We start from the raw sequence: 22738 nt of genomic DNA on the forward strand, positions 1-22738 counted from the left end.
CTTATGCCCAGAATGCTTCCGATTTAGATGCAACAAGTCAGAGTGGGGATGATATGCCTGACAATGCAAGCTCTGACAGTGGCAGTGATGGTAATATCGGGCATGTGTTAGGTGGTCGCCGTGGCAACCAAGTTCAAGCGCGGGTAATTCAAAATCAACCTCCTTGGACAGAAAATGGACAGCGTCGTGACAGGTTTCAGTTTACTGCTGTACCAGGGTTGAAGGCTAATGTTGCCGATAAGGATGATCCAGTGCAGTACTTTGAACTGTTTTTTGATGATGACATTTTAGCAGTTATTGTGGAGCAGACCAACCTCTATGCTGCACAGTTCATTGATGAGCGCAGAGGTCAGGAGAAACGTAGGTCACATTATAAACAATGGCAGGACACAAACTCTGATGAAATACGGGTTTTACTGGCTCTCCTTTTTCTACAAGGGATTATTCAGAAGCCAGATAAGCAGATGTTCTTCAGCAAGCAGCAATCCATTGCAACGCCATTCTTCAGCGATATAATGCCATGTGATCGCTTCCTTCTGTTGTGCAAATTTTTACACTTTGCAGACAACACCATGATGGATCCTGGCATTCCAAATGTGTCCAGGGAGCTCTACAAGCTGTACCCTATCCTAAACCATCTGCGCCAGAAATTCAAGTCAGTGTACCAGCCAGAGCAGGAGATTGCAATAGATGAATCGCTCATGATGTGGAAAGGCCGCCTTGGCTGGAAACAGTACATTCCATCAAAGCGAGCACGCTTTGGCATCAAGTCCTACGAGTTGTGCGAATCCCAATCTGGCTATATTTAGGATTTCTTCATCTACACCGGGCAAGACACCGAATACCGTGCGGAGTACCGTGATAACCCATCAATGGGAGCCAAGGTCGTCCTCTCGCTTGCACATCCTCTCCTCGATCAAGGATATGGGATAAACATGGACAACTTCTTCAGTTCTCCAGTCCTGTTTGACTTCCTGTGTCAGCATGAAACAGATGCTGTAGGTACAATCAGATCCAACAGAAAAGGCCTACCTGTCCAGATGAAGCAGAAGCGGTTAAAAAAGGGGGAAAGTTGTGAATACTACCGTGGTAAGTTGATGGCTCTCAAATGGAGAGAAAAGAAAGATGTCCATATGCTCTCCACTTACCACAATGGTACCAAAGTAGATGTTAGACAGAGAGGGGATAAGGTGGTGTCGAAACCCCAAGTCTGCCTTGACTACAACGATACAATGGGTGGCATTGACCTGAGTGATGCCTATCTGGTGTGCTATCCCTCAGCCAGGAAGAGGCTCAAAAAGTACTACCAGAAGCAATTCAGACATCTAGTAGACATGTCTGCTCTCAACGCCTACTTGCTGTACAAGAAACAGGGGGGAAAGATGGACAGGCTGACCTTTCAGTTGGATCTGTATGAGGGCATTCTGGCAAAGTACAAGCAATGGGCACCTGCCAAGCCTAGACGAGGTAGACCTCCTCATGGTGAAATGCTGCAGCGACTAAGTGAGCGTCACTTCCCCAGTCACATTCCTCCCACTCCCAAGAAAGACAAACCTACACGTAGGTGTGTTGTTTTTTTCAATCTAGGAAAAAGAGGAAGGAGTCAAGTTACTACTGCAGAAAATGTGACAAAGCCTTGTGTGCTGCCCCTTGCTTTGAGCTTTACCACTTTGGTGAGGTACAACACTGACATTCTGCCGAATCCAGCCGATGAATCGGATGGGTCAGGTGACATGGATGTGTCAGATCAGGATGACTAGACAGGCTAGATAGATTCCAGATTGAACTGTGTGTTACTGAGTTACTGTTACTGTTACTGTTGAAATTACAATGCATTGTGTTACAATGCATTGTGTGAATAAAACATACTTACTGAAAAAATGGTATTTTTCGCCAAATTAATCCCCCACTGGGGGTGGGTTAACGGGAAAAAAAATCCACAGTTAAGTGGTTAAGAAACATGTTACATGTATAGTAAACAGGGTGAGTCATAAAAAATACACACTTTTTTAAAGCCCCATTGTTTTATAATGCAGTAATATACAATATTTTCTCACATGTACTTTGGCAGCAACTCTTCTTTCTTCTCTTGGCACCAGTTGCACTTCATTAGGTTTCATGCATGTCTGCACAAGTGACAGAGACAAAAGGGCTCAGGTCAAATCTGACTTGCGCCAACTGATCAGGGCTGTGTAAAAGGTTTCAAGTTCATAGCTCTAGAGGTTAAGAAACGTGCACTATTTTTGAAACAGGATATGGACAATGACGACGGACACAGCAGTTTGGTATAGACTCCCATGAAGTTGCCTTCAGACATTTATATAGTTCGAGCCAATAGGGTTTGCTTCCATCTAAACCATATTTTACTGACATTTAGGTGCAATGAATGAGGTTTAGTCTACCTTGAAAATTCACAAATTCTATGTCTAACATTGTCGTGTGCAATGTGTGAATGGTCAATTGTAACTCTTAAATTAATCATTTTCATGATTTTAGGAAGCAGCGTTCATAGAATATATAGCCAAAAATAGGTCTTCAAAGAGCACCCCCTATATGACAGACAAGCAGGCAAATTGCGCTCATTTTCATTTTGAAAGAATGCCTTCTCTAGAGGTACCCACACACCAAATATGAAGCTTATAGGTCAAGTGATTAAGAAACATGCCACCCTTTTGTCAAAAGTTAACAACGGATGAAGTCAATGACGACGACAGATGTTTTTTTGGTCTAAAAATTGTTCCTGCCTTTTCAGAGTCTTAAGTTGCCCTGCCGTTTTAAATCCTGGCTGAAATACTACAGAGTGTTATCAATACGCTGGTTGCTGGAGGTGTTGCCACTATCTTAATAGGGGGAAATACAGCAACGATATTTATCAGAAATAAACTTACTTAATCTTCGCCGAGGTCATCAGGAATCTCATCATTTCTACCTCTCACACATATCAACAATTAGTGGTGTTTTAGAGGTGATATAAGGCAAATTTCTCGAGTTATCGTGGTGAAAAGTCAGATTAGTTCATTCTCTTCCACTCCTTACCTCTGGTGCTACACTACACTGTGGTAGGAGAAACAGTACTAGACTTGAGAATCAGCCAATTCTGATAGACAAGATGTCAGAGGTATGTGGAGTGACTTGATAAGGGCAAGATAAATGACTGGAGATAAAGAGATACAAGATCAGTAACAATATGGGAGACAGCCACACTGCAGTGAGTGGCGATCTTAATGATTCACGCTGCCAAACACAACTTTCTGTTCCACTGAACAGAAATAAACACCCACTCTACACAGCACTCTACACTGCAGCAAGTGTAACCACCTAGAACTACAGGAGGAGCGCAACAAAGATATGACATGTTCCATCTAACTGACGTATAGATTACATCATATGCCTAGAACAGGTTATAATCGGTGATGTTACCACTGAACTAGAATTCACTTATCAGTCAACTTGAAAACTATCAACCAAGAGGATATCGGTAGAATTACCATGACTGGAAATTGACCTGCCAGTAAATTTGAATACTGCACTCTGGCTCAAAAAGACCAGAAAATAAGACCAGCAACAGGTACATTTTTTCGCTTTTCGCATAACGCCATATGAAGGCTTCTTCTTTTCAAGTTTTTTGAGCTGATATAGTGATAATCTATGGCTAAGATTCTTTTTAACTCTGGTGTCCCCTCAGCATCAAGAGCGGGAGGCACATTTTTCATACCACAAACTAGTGCAATTACTAAACCCTCCTTTCTTCTTGCTGAAAAGTGTTGGCATCAATTTGGAAAGTGGTGTTGTCCCACTGAGTAAGTGTATTGTATGTGGCCCTACTACAGTCTGAGCATGCTGACAGCCCTTTGTACTCACTTACAAGCGGGCCGACAAGCTCCACATCTGACTGCCAAATATAATGCACCAAACAGCACAGCAGCTTTTGCTTCCAGCATAAAGCACTGTAGAATAGCAAGGAAGGAATCATTTCATTGAATGTTTATGAGTTGATAAAGAGTGATGAAATATTTTATTTCTGAAAAAATATGGCTCGAAAATAGGTGACGAATTTAGTAAATCGCGCTGAGTGCATGCATACATACAGTACATATACAATCAATTTCCGGATTAACCCAAATTCACATTTATTTATAACTGCAGGATGATATACTCCCATTTGACTGGCAATGTATTGAAGTATTGCGTGTCAGCATATTGTATGCAAACGAAATGTAGGCCCACACAAAACATGCATAGCCAGCTAATTGCACGACTCCGGCCAAGTGTTCTAGGATGCCCGGCTTGGTGAACGACAAACAAGCCGGATGACGGCAAGGCAAAGACTTCCTCAGCCGTGTGGTGGCCTCCCAAGGTTCTAAAGTTTCCAAAGCCCTCATGAATATGGTCAGTGAATAGATAGCAATCGCATTCATGTACTCACCTATCGATCAGCAGATATGATACAAACTTCACCGAACAAACTTCAGGGGATCAATCAAAAGCAGAAGTAAATGTGTCTGTCAAAACGTGGTACATCCCATAATATCATATTATAATTTCCACACATTTGGGTGCATTTCAGGACTTTTTAGAATAGAATTCTAAAACCTTGTTCGGTGTAGCAACGATAACTCCAGTTTGCTGACAATTCGTCAAACCACAATATAAGTAGGATTTGAAATATATTATTGAATCTTACCTATGGTTGTTAGATTAAAGACCGATCTTCTTGCTTGCAGCATATCTTCTACAAGCTCACATGTGGTCAAGTAAGTCTTTCTGTGAGCAAACAATGTGAACAGATAGTTCATGAGGTCATGGTTCTTGGTCAAGTCTTTTGCTACCTTGGTACCTATGTCCTGTGGAAAAAGTATATATACATTTACACAAATTTAAATTGGTCCACAAAGTTTCATAAAGTTACATCAAGTGTCCGGCAACTAGGTAACACATTATTTCAACATCAAAGCCACCGCCTGTTCCGAAAAATGCGTGTCGGAAGAGAGATTTCACAGGTCACATGTTGACCCAAGCCAATTTCTCACAAATTTTTCAATCAGCTGAACATCGCCATTACAAAAGCTCTCTTCCAAAGCAAACGCTAGCTTCAAATTCACTGATTTCTATATGAAGCTATTTAGCTATACAGTCAGCGACCATCCCAACAACGTGACCAACCCGATAAGACGACCAAGAATTGACAGTCCCAAATTATTTCCTCCCTAATTACAATTACAAGGCCCCCCCCCGGTAACATGACCATCCCGCTACCCAGACCACAACCAATGGATTAGGGGGTCCCTACGATCAACTTCACCTCGCTAACCCGACCAAAGGGCCTTATCGCTGGAATCGGTCATGACTGCATTCCCAATTAACCCAGTAATTAACACCTCCGCTTAAAACTCTCTTGATTAGTATAACACCATGGACAGTGGCTGTCATTAGAATCCTTCTGAAACCCTTTGTAAATAATAGGCAGTTACTATCAGTTGAAAGCTAATCAACTGAATTTTTACGAATGTTTTATCCCTATTATTGTATTATTAAGACCTGACAGTGTTAGACGTGCGCATTCAGACCTGGGTCGGCCGCAAAAAATCATGTGATTTACATTAAGTCAAGCAGCATTTATCACCGAACCCATTGGAGCGTTCTAAAATGTGGAATGATGGGAACTGAAAAGACGAATGCTGCAATGATTTATGTTCAGAATTGATTGATTTGATAAAACATCACTTCATATTTCGACTGAAAAAACTTATCATACTTTTAATTGATTAAAACAGTAAAATCACTCAACTCATCAGGTGTCCGAGGTGTCAAACCTGACATCAAGGGCGCCGCTGATTGAAATTTTCTTTGGTAATGGTGTGATAATTAGCGGTAATTGCTTTCAATATAACAAATGAAGTGTGTACTTCCATTCAAAATTTAGAACGGTAAGAACAACCTTATTCATTGAATTGCAAATGAAAACAAAACACAGGAGAAAATATGTTTTTATTCGCAATTATAGTATGCAATACATGAAGCCATGCAAACAAAGCAAATAAATCCCAATTTTACATGATTCCGCCACTGGAAAATTAAGAGCAAATTGAGAAGGGCGCGGCTCGCAAATGCGCTAGGCAAATGTTGCCAAATAACACGTACAATTGTCAGAACACAAAATGAATAATCTAATAAACCTGTAATATCAACGAACTGTTCTTGTGACGCATGGAATCAGAAAATGTGCATAATAGTCAGGCAGCGTTGATACATGGATGAGCAGCATACATACACCGTCAGCAGTTTCGGCAGTAAAAAACCTAATCATGCATTTCGTCCCTGAATTTTCAACTTTAATAGCGCGACCAACCCGGTAACACGACCACTCAACCATGGTCCCATGAGTGGTCGTGTTACCGGGGTTCCAGTGTCGTGTCAAAGAAAATATTGATACGAAAAGCATCACATTTCATATTTTTCTTTTCAACAATTGATAAGAAGTGATGGCACTGACTTGAAAATAATTTGCGAAATGTGTTTTTCTTCTCCACATCTTCACATATTTTTGTGGTTAGCAGTTAAGTTTGGTGCCGGTGCCCAACCCTTTGAAGAAAAACCTCTCCGTTTGCCCAATCTCGACTACAGCCGCCAAAACTCACTCAGCAACCCTTTTCAGGATGAAAATTTGAGCTCTGTGAGTATTTTGATGATAATGATAAAGGTGATGTAAACAATATTTTGCTCTGGAAACACAGGCTTTATCTGGGGAACTCGGGCTCTAAAGTGTTAATGGACTATCTTGGGGCATCATATGATTCCATTTCGTGTCATCTAATAGGATATTCATGTCTTATCAATTTTGACCAACTACAACAAGTTTTATAGCAGGTTTGATTTAGCGTTAGTGGTAACCATCAATGAGCTTGTTACAGCAAGCGCCAAGTGGTGTGAAGTATACCGTACAAGCATTGTTGGAAACGCTGTTTGGCTTGAACCTTAATGTAAAGGCCATGGGCAACTGTGCTTACCGTATAGGTATCAGGTGGTCAGGAATTCATTTGGCGGTTAGGTTTAAAAGAAACATATCACATGTTTAGTATATTGGTAAACTCGAAGTAAATACTTTTTAGTTTTGGCCCCGATGGCCAAGTCGAGAATCAGATCAGACTGAAATTTGATGTCAGAGGTTATAAATGTAAGGAGCATTGTGTACAAAATTTCAAATTCATAGCTTAAGCAGTTCGGAAATGTGCCATAGCTACACTCAAACTGTCAAGTTACGCCATTTGACCTATGTGACCTTGAAAATGAGGTCAATTAAAAACATGTACGATATGTGATGTATTCTTGCTAGAAGAACCAACCATAGATATATTATCAAAAACGACCCACTTTTAAGAGAGATATCACACTTTTTAGGTTTCCACTTTTGGCCCCCAGGTGGCCAACTCAATAATCTGAATAAAGTGAAATTCAGTGTCAGAGGTCACCTGACCTGGGGGGGGGGGGGGGCCTATGTACAAAGTTTCAAGTTCATAGCCCAAGTGGTTGAGAAACGTGCCACTGTTAGGATACAGACCACGACAATGACGACGATGACTACAGATGATGACACAACGGTATTGAATAGACTCCCCTACGGTGAGCAAACATTTTTTAATGATGTGTTACAATATCGTTGAGTCATCTCATTAGATAAAATAGTTTATTTGCCTGTTACAAGACTTTTGCTCACACATCACTGAGTGCACACTGCTTAATTGCGGTAAAATAATTGTTTTCTTTGGCAATTAGCAGCTCATCAAAATTAACAACACAACTGCCTATTTGTTACCTCGTTCTCATCAATTTAAGTCAACAAAGTATATGTAATGTATTTATAACCTGATAAATTTATGTATACCGCAAACACAGAAAATATTTTTTCGTTGGATTATTGGTTGTACTATGATTGTATTGCACCTCAGCACAGTTTGTAGAACTGAATAAAAATAGGTTTCATCATGGATTCCAGTGATTTACCCAAGAGAGCTCGCAGATCAAAACAAAGGAAACTCGCCTGACAGGACTCTTTATTGAAAGCCTCATACAGCCATCAAGAATGAGAAATGTATGCAGTGACCCAGCAATAATAAATAGCAGGGCTGGAGCCAGATATAACTAGAACTGAGATTTCACAGGAGCACCTGTGAATTCATGACTCCAGGGTTGTTTTGAGGGCGATATCGTAAGAATTGGTCTTGAGTATGGGAACATGAAGGTCCGTGAGGCACCTGGGGAGAGAAGACTAGTTGAACGATGGGATCTGTTCATGGAGAAGAAGTGTTGAGTGGCTTTGTATCGTGTACTCTTGCTGGTGGTTGAAGGAACACTACTATTGATCTCATTATATGAATACCATCTAATTACAAACAGGTGAAAACAGAGCACATCATATTCCTGGGCATAAATTAAAATAGGAGTGCGGGAACAAGGTTTTTTTAGCAGGAGGAAAGCGAGAACATTTTGCGCCGTCGTATTCCGATTTGACTGGTTAGTGGTGAAATCTGCTTTTAATTTTGCAAATTAACATATTCGTTTTTCCAGTTCAAACATTGTCTGAATTAAAGATGCTTTCCCAATGCTTGACTGGTCTGGCAAGAGGCATTGCCAGGAAAACGTGACGTCCTTTTGGCCATTCTTCTTATCGCATGCCCTCCCTCTCCGTAAAACTTCCTGACATGGTGTGAAGTGGGAGGGCGCACAATGGGAACCACACTGCCGCGATGTTAATAGTTTCTATTTATAGAATTCAGCAGCAGAGATTTTAAGCACGGAAAAAGTAAATTAACTTGGCTAATCTCAATGGATTTTACCCAGGAATGTTTTCAAGGCGAGAGAAACATCTGATTTAAGTACTGCGCTTATTAGATTTCATGTTCATGCCAAAGATTGGCCTAAAACGTGGACGAAAAGAGTGCATTATCGAGTGTTGGAGAGGTCACGTGATTGGACGAGAAACCTGAGCGAAAACAATACTGACTCCAGCTCCCAGAGGGAGGAGCTGGAGTCATAACAAAAATTCAGAGATGCCTATTCAATTTCAAGGCTTCTTTATTCAATCACCTTGTATAATACAGTAAAACAAGACCAAAACGTGAAGGACAAATCAGCTAAGATACAGCGTCTTCTTTCCCGATCCTGTCAATCTCATGGCTGACTGGTTGATTGGTTTCGTGTCACCAGTTCTACAGCATGCATAGCAACACCACTTTTTCCAGTGGAGACCACCGGAATGACTCGCAGATAATAGACTGCATCATCTGGTAAACATGAGAAAAAATAGCACTTTGTAACTATCAATGGTGTACGATATCATTGTTATTTTGACAAGAAACATGAGAAAACTTCAACTTCTTGTGAAGCGATCCACCATGTTTGTTCATCTAGCATTCGGGTTTGTTTTGATTACGTCGATGATGTTTACAAATACAAAGGGGCTATTCTTAGAACAAAGTGTTGTCTCGATTTCAAAGTCATTCTCCTGTAGTTGTTATATTTACCGTATTTTCCGGCGTATGACCCGCTACTTTTTGCCCTCAAACAGGTCCAAAAAGTGGGGGTGCGGGTAATATAAAGGTGCGGGTCTTGCGTGGATTCTGAGAGGGATAAGCCCCAACCCCAAAGAAAAAAAAGGGGACCAAACTGGTTACTTGATAAGGATTTATGTCCATTGTTTTCGCATTGTTTTCAACCAATATTTCCGCCATGATCGCATAGTTTGTGATGTCTCCGCTAGGGAAAACAAGTTACGGCCATGCTGGAATTGATCCACTTTGGTTAACAATTAAAAAAAACATGGCGGTTCTAGGATGTCAACATCAATGAATGACTTACTATTTTTGGAGAATGCGGGTCTTGGAGCAGTGCGGGTCATAATCAGGTGCGGGTCTTGCGTGGCTTTAGGTAATGGTCAAAGGGGGTGCGGGTCATATGGCAGTGCGGGGGATAATCCGGAAAATACGGTATGTGTAAAAGATAATTGTGACGTATTACGATTATTTCATTCTGATGATTGGGAAGAATTTTTTGCAACACCGTTTTGTGTATAAAATGTACTATGGCGTTCATGTGTGTTTTTGATCTTCGACTTCGACTCAATGACTGAGCAAATTTAACGAGACAGAAAGGCAAAAACGGTAAGGGGCCTTGTCCAAATTATTCGCCGAAATTCGCCGTAATTCGCCCCAAAAACGCCACAAATTCGCCTTAAATTCGCCGAAAGTCTCCGGCGAATTTTGGCGAAATTCTGACGATGTTTGGGCGATTTTGAAGGCGAATTTCGGCGAATTTATGGCGAATTATCGGCGAATTTTTGGCAAATTTTTGGCGATTTTATGGCGAATTTCAGGCGAATTGCAGGCGAATTTCAGGCGAACTTTCGGCGAATTCCCGACGATTTTTCGACGAGTTTTTATCATTGAACGTTGGCGAAATTTATACCAGGCAAATTTCAACGAGGAGAGGCGAAGTGATAATCTCCGAAATCTGGCAAATTTCCGTGTATTTGGGCGCATTTCTTTACCAGAAAGCAGTCGCAGCTCACCCTGTTCTTTGTATCGTCATTGTATTGTCAGAATTTGTCATGTTCTTCTCAAATGTCGAAGTGTGTTACAGCCATCTTGGATAGTTGTACAGAGCCAGCTTCGAACGAGACTTTCGTTTCAAAAAAATGATTAAATTATAGCCAGCACAAAACATTAGCTATTTCTTGAATAACTGAAAATAGATTTGGATGACTAAATGAAAAATTACCAGTTAGTGTTTTTTGCCTCGTTAATGTGGTTATTCACTTATTCCTATCCTACGATACACAGCGCGACCAGATAAACGAACATAAGTGAGATCCCAAGGCAGCGACTTCAGCGCCACCGTGGGGACTAATGGTATTAGGCTGGGGATTCCCAGGTATCCTCGTGCCTACTGAATACCGGAGCGTTCAGTATTTCTCAGTGCTCTGTACATTGGCTGTACATTGGGCTTTATTCCTAGTGAATCGACGCAGCCCCGGCGGTCGAGGTTACCTGGACTATAGTAATAATTATAATGTTTTTGCTCTGTAGACGTTCATTGAACAGTCAGTTCTACATTGACAGTGGATGTACTATTTTTGGCCAATATTTTTTATAATCCAACACAAGGTAGCTACAGATCTTCTATTTTTACGACATTGCAATGAGGAACCGGCGAGGAGGTGATTTTCGCCAGATTGTAGCGATTTGTGGCGAATTTGAGCCAGATATATTTCGATCGGCGAATTTCGGCGAAGTTCATTGAAATACCAGCGGCGATTTCTCGGCGAAATTTTGGCGAATTTGTGGCGAATTTCCGGCGAATTTGTGGCGATTTTCCGGCGAATTTGTGGCGATTTTATGGCGAATTCTCGGCGAATTTATGGCGATTTTATGGCGAATTCTCTGCGATTTCTGTCGAACTTTCCAGCGAGTTTTTGACGATTTTTGAGGAGGTTTTGGCGAATTTTGGCGAACTTGTAAAAATTCGCCGTAAATTCGCCAGAAATTCGCCGGTGAATTTCGGCGAATAATTTGGACAAGGCCCCTAACACTTCCTATGTAAACAAGCTACGGGAGTCATTCTATACTATGACTTTTCAAATAACAGTTGTCATGGCCAATTGTACTTAGCAAATCAAGAGCAAATACAGAGAAAACTCACCCTGGTTTTCTGTCAAAACGTCTACCGTACGTAGATGAACTGAGCGCATGAATCTGGATTTCTCTACCTGTCTTTTATCGGCAATATTAAAGGGAAACTCGTGTCAAATTTAACCATATAATGTTTTAGCTATTTTTGACCACTGACTACGTCACTTTCTCATAAATCGGTAAGGTTTTCGAATCGAAATGCACATTTTCTAGAAATTGATGGTTTAATCCCGCCCGGACGGCTTCGATACTGTTTTCGTTGATGACATCACAACATGAACATTTTCGCGGTCGCGGTGGTTAACATTCAGCGATTTTATAATAAATCTCATCAAAAATGGAAAATTTGAGCTTTACATTTGTGATCAACAAATAAAAACGGACGTATTTCTGCAAAGTTGTAAATCACATCATAGTATCACTTTAACCTTTTCAGTCCCGAGGGTATAGCATGCCCCCTGCCCAGGGGCATTTTTAGCAACACACAGCCTCTTCTTATTCCTGGATGCAGCCATGTGTTTCAGGTGTAAATTGATGGATCATTAAATTGATGACCACAGGACACACTAGTATATTGGTTTATATTTCAAACAAAAGGCGGCTGCACCTGTCAAGATAACACATGTACAAGGCATGGTTGGTGGGATGGCATCCCGCTGTGGGCAAATACAATGTAACTTATGCAGGATGCTGTCCTGCCTAGGGACTCAAAAGGTTAATAAGAATTAGACAAAATAACCCTACAAAACGACATGTTGAAATTGAGAATCAAAATATAGGGAAATACCACTTTCTCACTGCTCGTTATGAAATATTTAGATTGGAACTATGTCTTGAAGTGAACGTACACACTCTATATACATTTGCAAAATGGCCATCACTTTATCAGCCTCGGCTGCAATGCCTTATGTGTAGCGCGTTCAGTACATTACAGAGACAGGTAGGATCAAGGCAATTTTGCCACTTTTGACCAGACGACAATTTCCAGCTTAAAATCTGCCAATTACGGGGCATTTAATCTTTCTGCTGTGAATAGCTATAATCCTATCGAAACAATATTGGTATCCTGGCACATTTTCTTGCCCAGCTACAGCAAATTCGGATGAAAATGCAACTATTTGGCTGGAACTACTTTCGGCCAGCTCCAGTACAAACCATAAGCTCCGCCGGAAGCCAGCGTAGCTAATAAGGTTAAAAAATTTAAGTGTTTTTGAATGTTCTAAATGTTCTTAGTTTACTTTTCTGGTTTAGGTCTTTCCTTTTATCATTATACAGAAATTTAAAGAAAAGCATTAATGTAGTCGTGTGAACATGAACATGAACATAGTAAATAAATGTCCTTAGAAATATGAAAGAAAACGTCTTTAGATTTAGAAATAAGATGATGTTTTCCTGTTTTGGAAACACAGGGAAATAAATTTAGAAATAGGCTTTCACAATTCACTGTCTTCGTTGTTATAATTTAATAGGAAAATCAGCTGATCATCTTCTGAAAGGGTATTGAATGATGATAAAGAATTAATTTCACAAAAACATTTTGTCCGGTGTTCATAATTTAATGGACTCTTGAGAAGGAAATGTCTCTCATCTTCAATTGGACTTAGATTATGGACCAATTATGGAGCGCCTTCAGTACAAAAATTCTAAGTGACATTTTTCAAATAAATATATTTTTCAGTTTCAAAAGATCTGTACAGCCTAAATCCAATTGACTTGAGATAATAATATTGATACATGATTTTTCCCCTTTTTTTTAACCTGGGTCTACTTACTTATATGGGGCACCTTCTGTGCACCAATTTTGTGGCATTTTTGAATTATATTTTTTTCAGTTTCAAAAATCTGTACAGCCTGAATCAAAGAAGAAATCATCAGATCCTACAATGTCTAATGAAATGTTTCCCTTTGAGTTGAGATGATAGTCATATTAGGCCGACTATGTTTTCAGATATCGCCTCTTGTGACCAAATGGTGAATCAAATCAGACTGAACTTAGGCCAACCTTACCTTTGGGATAATGTGCAACAAATATGAACTTAATTGTCATTGCAGTTAAGAAACATGCATAGTTTGGCCGCCAAACAGCAAATTCACGGCATTTGACCTCTATCACCTTGAAAAGTAGGTCAAATCAAAAATGTATATAATATGTAATGTATCCTTGCTGGGAGTACCAACCATAACAACTTTATCAAATACGAATCACTAATGAGTGAGATATCACACTTTCTAAGTTTTCACTTTTTGCCCTCTGGTGTCCAAGTCGAGAAACAGATCAAACCAAAATTCAGTGTCAAAGGTAACCTGACCTAGGGGGGTCTTGTGTACAAAGTTTCAAGCCCATAGCCCCAGCAGTTACAAAACGTGTCACAGTTACGCTCAAACGGCCAATTTACGCCAATTGACCTCTATGACCTTGAAAAAGAGGTAAAAAAAAAACCTCTATAATATGTGATGTATCCTGATTAGGAATACCTACAATAAAAATGTCATCAAAAACATATCACTAATAAGTGAGATATCACACTTTTTGTGTTTTCAGTTTTGGCCCCCTGGTGGCCAAGTCAAGCATCCGATCAGACCAAAAAAGAGTGTCAGAGTTCATCTAACCTAGTGGGTCATGCATGAAAACTTCCAAGCTCATGGCTCTGCCAATTAAGAAATGTGCCACAGTTACACTCAAACGGCAAATGTACGCCATTTTACCTCTGTGACCTTGAAAAGAAGGTCAAATCAAAAACACATAAGATATGCGATATATTCTTGCTAGGAGTACCTACCATAAAAATTTCATCAAAAACGAATCACTAATGAAACGGCCAGGGGCCATTGTGCTCACTGTATAGATATTTGGTGCTTTGGAATTCATCCTGGTTAAGAAATATTGTACATGTATAGCATATTGGTCAAACCAAAGTTGGTATGACATGTGATGTATCGTTGCTTGGAGTAAGTACCATAAGAACATCATCAAAAACAAGTCACTAATAAACGAGATATTGCACTTTTTACCTATTTTAGTTTTGGCCTTCTGGTAGCCAAGTTGAGTACCAGATCAGATCGAAATTCGGTGGCCAAGTGACATGACGTATGGAGTCATGTGTACCAAATTTCAAGTTCATAGCTTTAGTGGTTAAGAAACGTGCCATAATTACACTCAAACGACTAGTTTACGCCATTTGACCTCTGCGACCTTGAAGAGCTGGTCATATGTGATGTATCCTTGCTCAGAGAACCTACCTTAAAATGTTATTTAAAACGAATCACTAATACGCGAGATATCACACTTTCTAGGTTTTCACTTTTGGCCCCCTGGTGGCCAAGTCGAGAGTCAGACTGGACTGAAATTCAGGGACAGAGGTCACCTGACCTAGGGAGTCCTTTGTACAAAGTCTCAAGTTCATAGTCTTAGGAGTTAAGAAACGTGCCACAGTTACGCTCAAGTGGTCAATTTACGCCATTTGACCTCTGTGACCTTGAAAAGTAGGCCAAATCATAAACAAGTACGATATATGATATATCCTTGCTAGGAGCACCTACCATAAAAATTTCTTTAAATACAAATCACTAATAAGTGAGATATCGCACTATTTATGTTTTCAGTTTTGGCCCCCTAGTTGCTAAGTCAAGAATCAGACTGGACAGAAATTCAGTGTCAAAGGTCATCTGACCTAGGGTGTCATGCATACAAAGTTTTGAGTCCATAGCCCTAGCGGTTAAGAAGGTTAAGAAACGTGCCACTGTTTTTGAAATGGGATACGACGGGCGACGACGACGGACACAGCGCTATTGTATAGACTCATCGTACCGGTGAGCCAAAAACAGAAAGCTTCTGTTGTACGTTACAAATATCTCAGTGGTGTGCTGAGGTATGGCCACACTAACACGACCTTTATTCAGTAGAAAATTGTCACGAGCAACCTTGTCAACGACTGAACCAAATCGGGCGAGCTTCGTATTATTCCTCTGCTACATAGATTCCCTGTCCACTGATATCAATGGTTTTAACCACCTAGTAGTGGAAGTATCTGGTTGCGTTTTTTCTGGACCACCCTGTATAATCATAATGTTTTCACTACTGGTACATTTTTTTTTACAATAGATGCATATACCTGAGGGCCCCACTTTAATAATATTGCCTTTCCTGACCACTTAGACTCACTGAATTCACCACAATACTTACCCTACTACACATTCTGGTGAGTATCTCTGATATCACACTCTTGACTCGAAGATATGGCTCAATTTCTGAAGCAGAAAATTAGTTTAGGATAAACATGTCATTAGTCATCAGCCACTACAAATTGGAAACCGCCAAGAGACTGCGTATATCCAACGCGAATTGTACTAAAAATATCCGAAGCCCGCAGACAAATTTTCACTCACAAATTAAGTCGAAAATTCCCTCCCCCAGTCAAATATGTCTGGGCGTTGCATGCATGTACCAATTTTCTTGGGGAAGGGGGTCATTTTCAGTTAAAAACTAAGGTGTAAATCCCTGAGAAAATGTGCTCACCTGGGAATGATTAACTCTTTCAGTGCCAAGGACGTACATGTACGTCCTAAATATTAAGGTATTTTAGTTCCTCCAGACGACACCAGATGTCCCCAGCTACTCAAATGTGGTTCATATGGTTTCTCTGGCCTGGGGCGTCCAAATTGAATAATTTTTTCGACTGAGAGGGTGGGGTGGGGTTTGCCACCCCTCATTTTAGGTGAAAAATGGTGAAAATCGGCCAAAAATACCACTCCCTCAAAAAAATTTAGAACATAATCCTAGTATGCCCCTACTTATTACTGCTGTTTTATTGAAACAGGAGGTAAAGACAAAGGTTTTGAAGAATTTTGATGAGTGTATCTCAATTATTTTTGTGAGATTTTGGGTAGTGACAATGCCAAAAAATGCCCAAATCCTGGGCACTGAAAGAGTTAAGTGGTAGATGAAAAGAGACATGGCGGTTAAATTGACTTTTTAATATGACAAAATGTGGCACTATCAATGACACTTTTAGAGTTTGTCCTCTGTGAACTTGATAACTAGGTCACAATTGACCTAAATTGGGTCAACTCGTTCAGATGGCCCAATAGGTGCCAACATAACAAATTTGAAGAGTCTGTGACAAGTAGTAGTGAAACATACCACCTGCAGTCAAATTTTAGAGTTTGACTTTTCTGACCTTGGAAACTAGGTCAAGGTCAAAATGTTATTAGTACTATGTTAATCTTGATCATTTTGGTCAATGATGCACATTTGAAGATCACACAGTGAATGTGTCTTGATATATGACAGACATTGAATTTTATGACCTGCCCTACATACACCTGAAAAGTAGGTCACATTCACCAGAGTTTTTGTTAATATGCACAGATGATTAATAGGTGTCTAAATATCAAATTTGAAGAGACTAGTAAAATTTAAAAGAGACTTACCTGAAAGTTCAAGTTTGATTGTGATTCTATCGAACCCTCAATCGGGAATGGAGTAATAACATGAGATAGCAGACGCTAACTAACCATACTTGAACATTGGAGAGGGAACGAGAATACCACGGAAAGAAGGGAAAGGGCACAACAAAACAAGAAACACATGAACACAGTGGAATTAATGACCATCAAAATGCACATAAACCAACCGGAATGAAGGGTGGACATGTTATTACTCCATTCCAGATTGAGGGTTCGATAGAATTGTTATGGTGCAAATCTTTGACGATTTGGAAGATATGTATATTGTTCATTATTCTATCATTCTCCAATTTTACTTTTACCTTCTGATATATGAATTAACATAGCATGGTCAGGATTTACATTTAAACAATGGTTTTATGATTAGTATTAATGAGCATGTTATAGAAGTAGGATTAGCCACTCCAAAACATGTTACTGTTTACAATGGTTTTGCATTGTTTGTATTTCTGTCTCTAGGTAATTTATGTCGTTAGTTACAAGTTTTCTTGGTGAATCTAATGTTATTATGGAGTAATTCAGGTTTCGACTCCAGACTGGGAACACACATATTTGGACTTCCAATCTGTATTTGTAATTGCAACTGTCAATGTATTTGCTTTCATGAAAGTTTATTGAATTAGAAGAAGTGAACAGAACCTACAGGACTCCAACTTATTTCCACCGATAGTCTTTTTTTCCCCATAATAGAATCTAAATCAAACTTCAACTTACAGGTAAGTCTCTTTAAATTTTTTAATTCTAGCTCACCCATTAATCATGGTCAGTATGTAATCCCATGAGACTTAAAAGCCTTGTGTCTGAAAAACGACCAGAAATACGGGATTAATAGAAACAGTTTAGGAAGCTATGCAACAAGACCATAACAATATCAAACCATAGGTATGAAATTAACAATCCCTCTACAAAGAATGGGTAGGTAGGCTACCAGCCACACCATCAATTAACAAGAGGCCCAAGGGCCTGGCGCTCAGCTGGATGACCTAATAACATAGGACTAAGGGTGTAAAGTAGTAAATATCAGCTTTATACTACTGTTTGAAGGTCAAGAGAACACGTTATACCACTAAAATTTCCAATGCAGAGCTGCCAGCTGGATGAAATATGATTGAACTAATCAGCCATGGTATGTAAATATTACAGGAGGCAACGGAAGATATCCCTAGTTCAGTATGTTGTATCGGTAGCTTTACAGAAAAGAAGTGTCAGAGAGGATGAGACTTCTCCATGGACAACTGTGGTATGTCCAGGCTGGGTTGTACAGCACAAGGATACAAAATTCTGTCTGTAATTGAGAGGTATCCTGATTTAACAGAGGTCAAAATAAATCGAAATGACCAGTTTGGGACTAACACCACTGTCTTTTTTTTTGATAAGGTAGAGATTACAGGAGTCAACAAAATTAATTTTATTGAGAGAAATTGACCTGTCCTGCAGGTGATTGGAATTTACAATACAAAGGGTCGTTTTCATATTTGAAAATCCCTTCATAATCAAGGGCTACCTCTGACTAAAACAGCACCCATAAACAATAGACCACCAATTTGACCCCAGCTCCTAACTGCGGGAAAACCCAAGTCCAGCAACCAAAAGTACCAAAAATACATTTTTGTTTACATTTGAACTGCACACATGCGTTTGTTTACAATTTCCTGCGAAATCTCGAAAATCAGGTGACCTGCAATCGTGGATTGAAAATAACATTTATCTGGGTTCAGCAGGTCAGCAGGTATACCGGCTGTTTCAATCATCCCCCTACAGCCAGCTGTTCAAAAGGTAATGTTATTCACCCCACAGGGAGTGCAGGTAATTGATTAAGCCCCTGCATAACTTAACAGCAATGGCTTGGCTTCTGTGAGTGGTAAGGAGAATTGACAGGGTCCGATTAAAAATCCCTCATTTCTGCTTTGCTGAAGTAAATTTTTGAATAAAACCAAGACGTTGCATCAGGGTAAGGTGTCACCACCATTCATGCAAAATTTCAAGGCGATCCAACGCCTCCAAGTGTGACTTTATTCGTCCCCCTTCTAATATTATTATATAGAAGATTTAGACCAGCGATGACGTCATTTCTGGTGATTCCCTATGTTGTCCAATGAACGCTTTTTAAAGTGTGCCATTTGGCATGCATTAGCATGCAATGTATTTTATCAACGCTGACAATTGCCGAACAGAATGCCGTAGCTCTGTCAATTTGCAATCAATTTTTATGGGAGTAACATTATTGTGTTGCTTAAAACGTCTACTTTTTACTCATGTAAGAATCGTAGTACTAAAAACTAATATGCAAACAGAATCATGCCGATTCACTGCACATACTGTGGGAATTCTCCACTTCAAAATACATCGCGAACAGAGCGTGCACTTCCGATATCGTTTTCACAGAATTGTGGCCAAATTTTCAAGAACTAATTTCTGAAAGTATTCCCTTAAGACCTTATGACTACCCACTGAAAGGAACTAGTGATAATATCGCCTACTTGACTAGTTTTTAGCAGAAAATTGGTTACTTGTTGCAAAATCAGTCTTCCATCTTTACACTGGTCACAGTGGGTATGCTGAAATATAGTCTGGTTCCCTGGCCAATTCAATGCGCAGAATACAACTGCGCAACTATACGTCATAACCCGGGCTTTTGAATCGTCAAAAAATCTGTCAAATGTGCCTGTAGCGCCAACTGACGGTGAAAACTAAACTAATTCCACTACAAGTCAAAATGAAAAATTATTAAAAAATATTCGGCCAGATTTGAAAACAATATTTCCTCTGTGGCCCGAGGTATAAAGGAAAGAAGTTTAAACTTCCCGATGACCTCATTCGCCGAATGTAGGTCGGATCGCGCTGATTTTTGGTTTCTGAGTTCCCCTTGGGCTACTCCTAATTTAGCAGCGTCAGCAAAGCGCCTAGGTCTTACGGTTACAAAATGCCCAAAATTGACATGGAAGGATGGCAGGATGGCAGGAAGGACGGACACCATTCCCTTATTATATTACCAGCTTCGCTGACTTTGTCAGCTGAGCTAAAAAGTATGAAAGTTTGTGTAGTAGTACAATGATGGTGCAACTTTCAATCAGTGTAAAAATACGTCCCTATAAATAAGCCTACGTTTGCAAAGGCACAAGGAGCCAAATAGATTATGCTAATACCAACGTTTAGCAGAAGTATCGAGGGTAAAAACCACAGGAATTAATTCGCTACGGCTGAGATCTATCATAACAATATATCGTGAAAAATAGCACATATAAGCTGGAAAACTATGAATTAGCTAGTTTCGTATGTTTCAGACAACATTTAAGTGTAAACTGTAGATGTAGCTCATTGCCATATACACATCAGTGGACCCATGCTGACAAAAGGAACAAGACAGGTGATTCGTGTAGAACCTTTGACCAGTTTGGAAAACTAAAAGAGGAATGTTGTATACGCTATCAATTTCTACAGACAACACTGAAGGGGTCATATGACGGTAAAAATACCAGAGAATCAATGTGCAGAAAACCGTCATCGGAAGTGTCACCAAGTGACATCGGTGTGCATGGTTGTGTGTGTGTGTGTCTGGATGAAGAGTTTAGTGTGATTGTGATATATGGAGGTAAAGTGTGTGGTGTGGTATGATTAGTGTGCATGATTGGTGTGTGTGGCGCTGCGGAGGTACTTCCTGTGACCAATGCATGGTGCTGAGAGGAATGTATATATTTTGAAGTTTATTTTATTCATTGGGGCTTTGGGTAAGTCTATATTGTGCCAAGAGGGTGAGTGTGTTATAGTTATGATAGGAGTGCAAAGAGGTTAGATTTAGTAAGGGAGTTTGGTCTCTTTAAGCCTGTGACCTAGATGCACTCTGCTTGGTCAAGCCTGTATATATTAAGGAGATAGCTTTTCTGCTAAATAAGGAGTTCTAGTTTGTAACTTTGGTTATTTGTAATTCTGCTCTTTGCACTTTCCAGTTCCTCAGTTGAGGCGATGAATATACAACAAGTCAAAAGAGTCCTGTGTAGAGTTGTTTTGTGAGAAAGCTTGAATCATAGTAGAATTAAATTACTCTCTTTTATAGAGTCAAAATGACGATAAGTAGGGCAATAGCCAGAATGTAGATATGCTCTTGCCAGTGAACAGTAAATAATACTGGTATGGCATAACAAATAGTTTGTGCAAGGCGCGTGATCCGGTGCTTACCGAAGAACGGTGCTAGAAATCGAACACGCTATTAGTATTTGAAGGTTTCCATAACAAAGGCCAACAAATCTAGCAAGTTTCAAGTCAATAGCACCAGTAGTTACGAAATGTGCCAACATCGGCCAATTACGCTATTTGACCGGTGACTTTGAAAAGTAGGACAAATCAAAAACCTGTGTGATATATCATGTATCATCATTACCACCCTGTGGTAAAATGAGGAATCGGACCTGACAAAAATTTCTCTAGTGTCATTTCATAGGGTAACATATGCACTAAGTTTCAAGTTGAAAGCTCCAGCAGTTACAAAACTTTACCTTGCTTACTGAAGACGACAACGGACACTGTGCCAAAGGATAACCTCCCTAGTACCATATAAATTTCGTTGAATTGATAGAACCAGAAGTATTAAGGTAGCAGGAAGGGGTGGGCGTTTGTGGTTTCTGAGTGTTAGGGGGTACAGTGGTGTCTAATGACTGTGCTTTAAGAGAGACTAGGCTCTTTAAGCATAGTCAACAGACATGTGGTTTCAGTATTAGGTCCTTCATTGTAGCAATGCGTAAATGTGGGCAATTTTGGTCGGTCCGTCATTTTTTATGACCAAGCAGCTTCTAGAGTGACTCAACCACTCTCTTGATTACAGTGGCCACCTCAGCTCCACCAAGCGGGGCCTATTGGTATATGACTAAGTAGCTTCGCGCTACGCACCATTCTGGGAAAAGTCAATGAGGAAGTATGCTCATTAGCATAATCTATTCTTAGCTCCAGCTCGAGGTAATCTTGCACAGTGTTTCTTCGGCCCAGATACATTGCGATGGAAAACGCCTAGCACAAAGAACGCCTGGCTTGCGCCAGACTATTAAGTGAAGAAGGTCTGGCTGCGCGAGACTACTTTGATAACTAGAGGCCCAAGGGCCTGGCGCTCAGCTGAGTTGTTGCTGCGTTGTTCGTATATATTACATTACTCGTCAAACTCTACTAAACTAAGGACTCAAAGCCTAAGGATATTAGCTTCTGGATGTGTAACAGTGAATTACGGTAGACTGGCGCAATCTACTTCAAGCAAGCTCCACCCTTGCAATGTGTGCGCAAACAGATAACCTAACCTATATTGGACCATCAATTCTACACACAGCAAAATGATTCATCCTCAGCTGTTGCCATGATGATGATGATGATGATCCTTTTCGCAAATTGGTCGTCTTCTGTCTTTCTTCCATACTTTAGTGCCACCGGATGTAGTCTGCCCTTGTGGAGGGAGCCTTTCAGCACAGGACACAAGTATCCATGCGAATTGAATCACATGGAGAGACTAGCCCAATCACCCGCTTTTGGCTGGGTAGAAATGGGTAAATGTCGCAGACTGGACCTTAAACTCTACTGCCGACGTGTGAGCCCGGTCTGACAGATGA

The 22738-nt window shown here is 40.2% G+C and overlaps 1 protein-coding gene across 3 annotated transcripts in view; it reads right to left on the bottom strand.

The window, feature by feature from the left end:
• Nucleotides 1-22738, bottom strand: part of LOC135495768 (short transient receptor potential channel 4-associated protein-like) — a 390467-nt gene that overhangs the window by 322414 nt on the left and 45315 nt on the right. For all 3 annotated transcript variants that reach the window (XM_064784679.1, XM_064784678.1, XM_064784676.1), the window contains exons 5-6: nt 15868-15932; nt 4685-4844 (exon numbers count right to left, since the gene is read on the bottom strand). In XM_064784679.1, coding sequence (XP_064640749.1) covers nt 4685-4844; nt 15868-15932 — 225 coding nt within the window. The remainder of the gene's footprint in view (nt 1-4684; nt 4845-15867; nt 15933-22738) is intronic.

The sequence above is a fragment of the Lineus longissimus genome, chromosome 11, assembly GCF_910592395.1.
Source record: "Lineus longissimus chromosome 11, tnLinLong1.2, whole genome shotgun sequence".
Taxonomy (NCBI): domain Eukaryota; kingdom Metazoa; phylum Nemertea; class Pilidiophora; order Heteronemertea; family Lineidae; genus Lineus; species Lineus longissimus.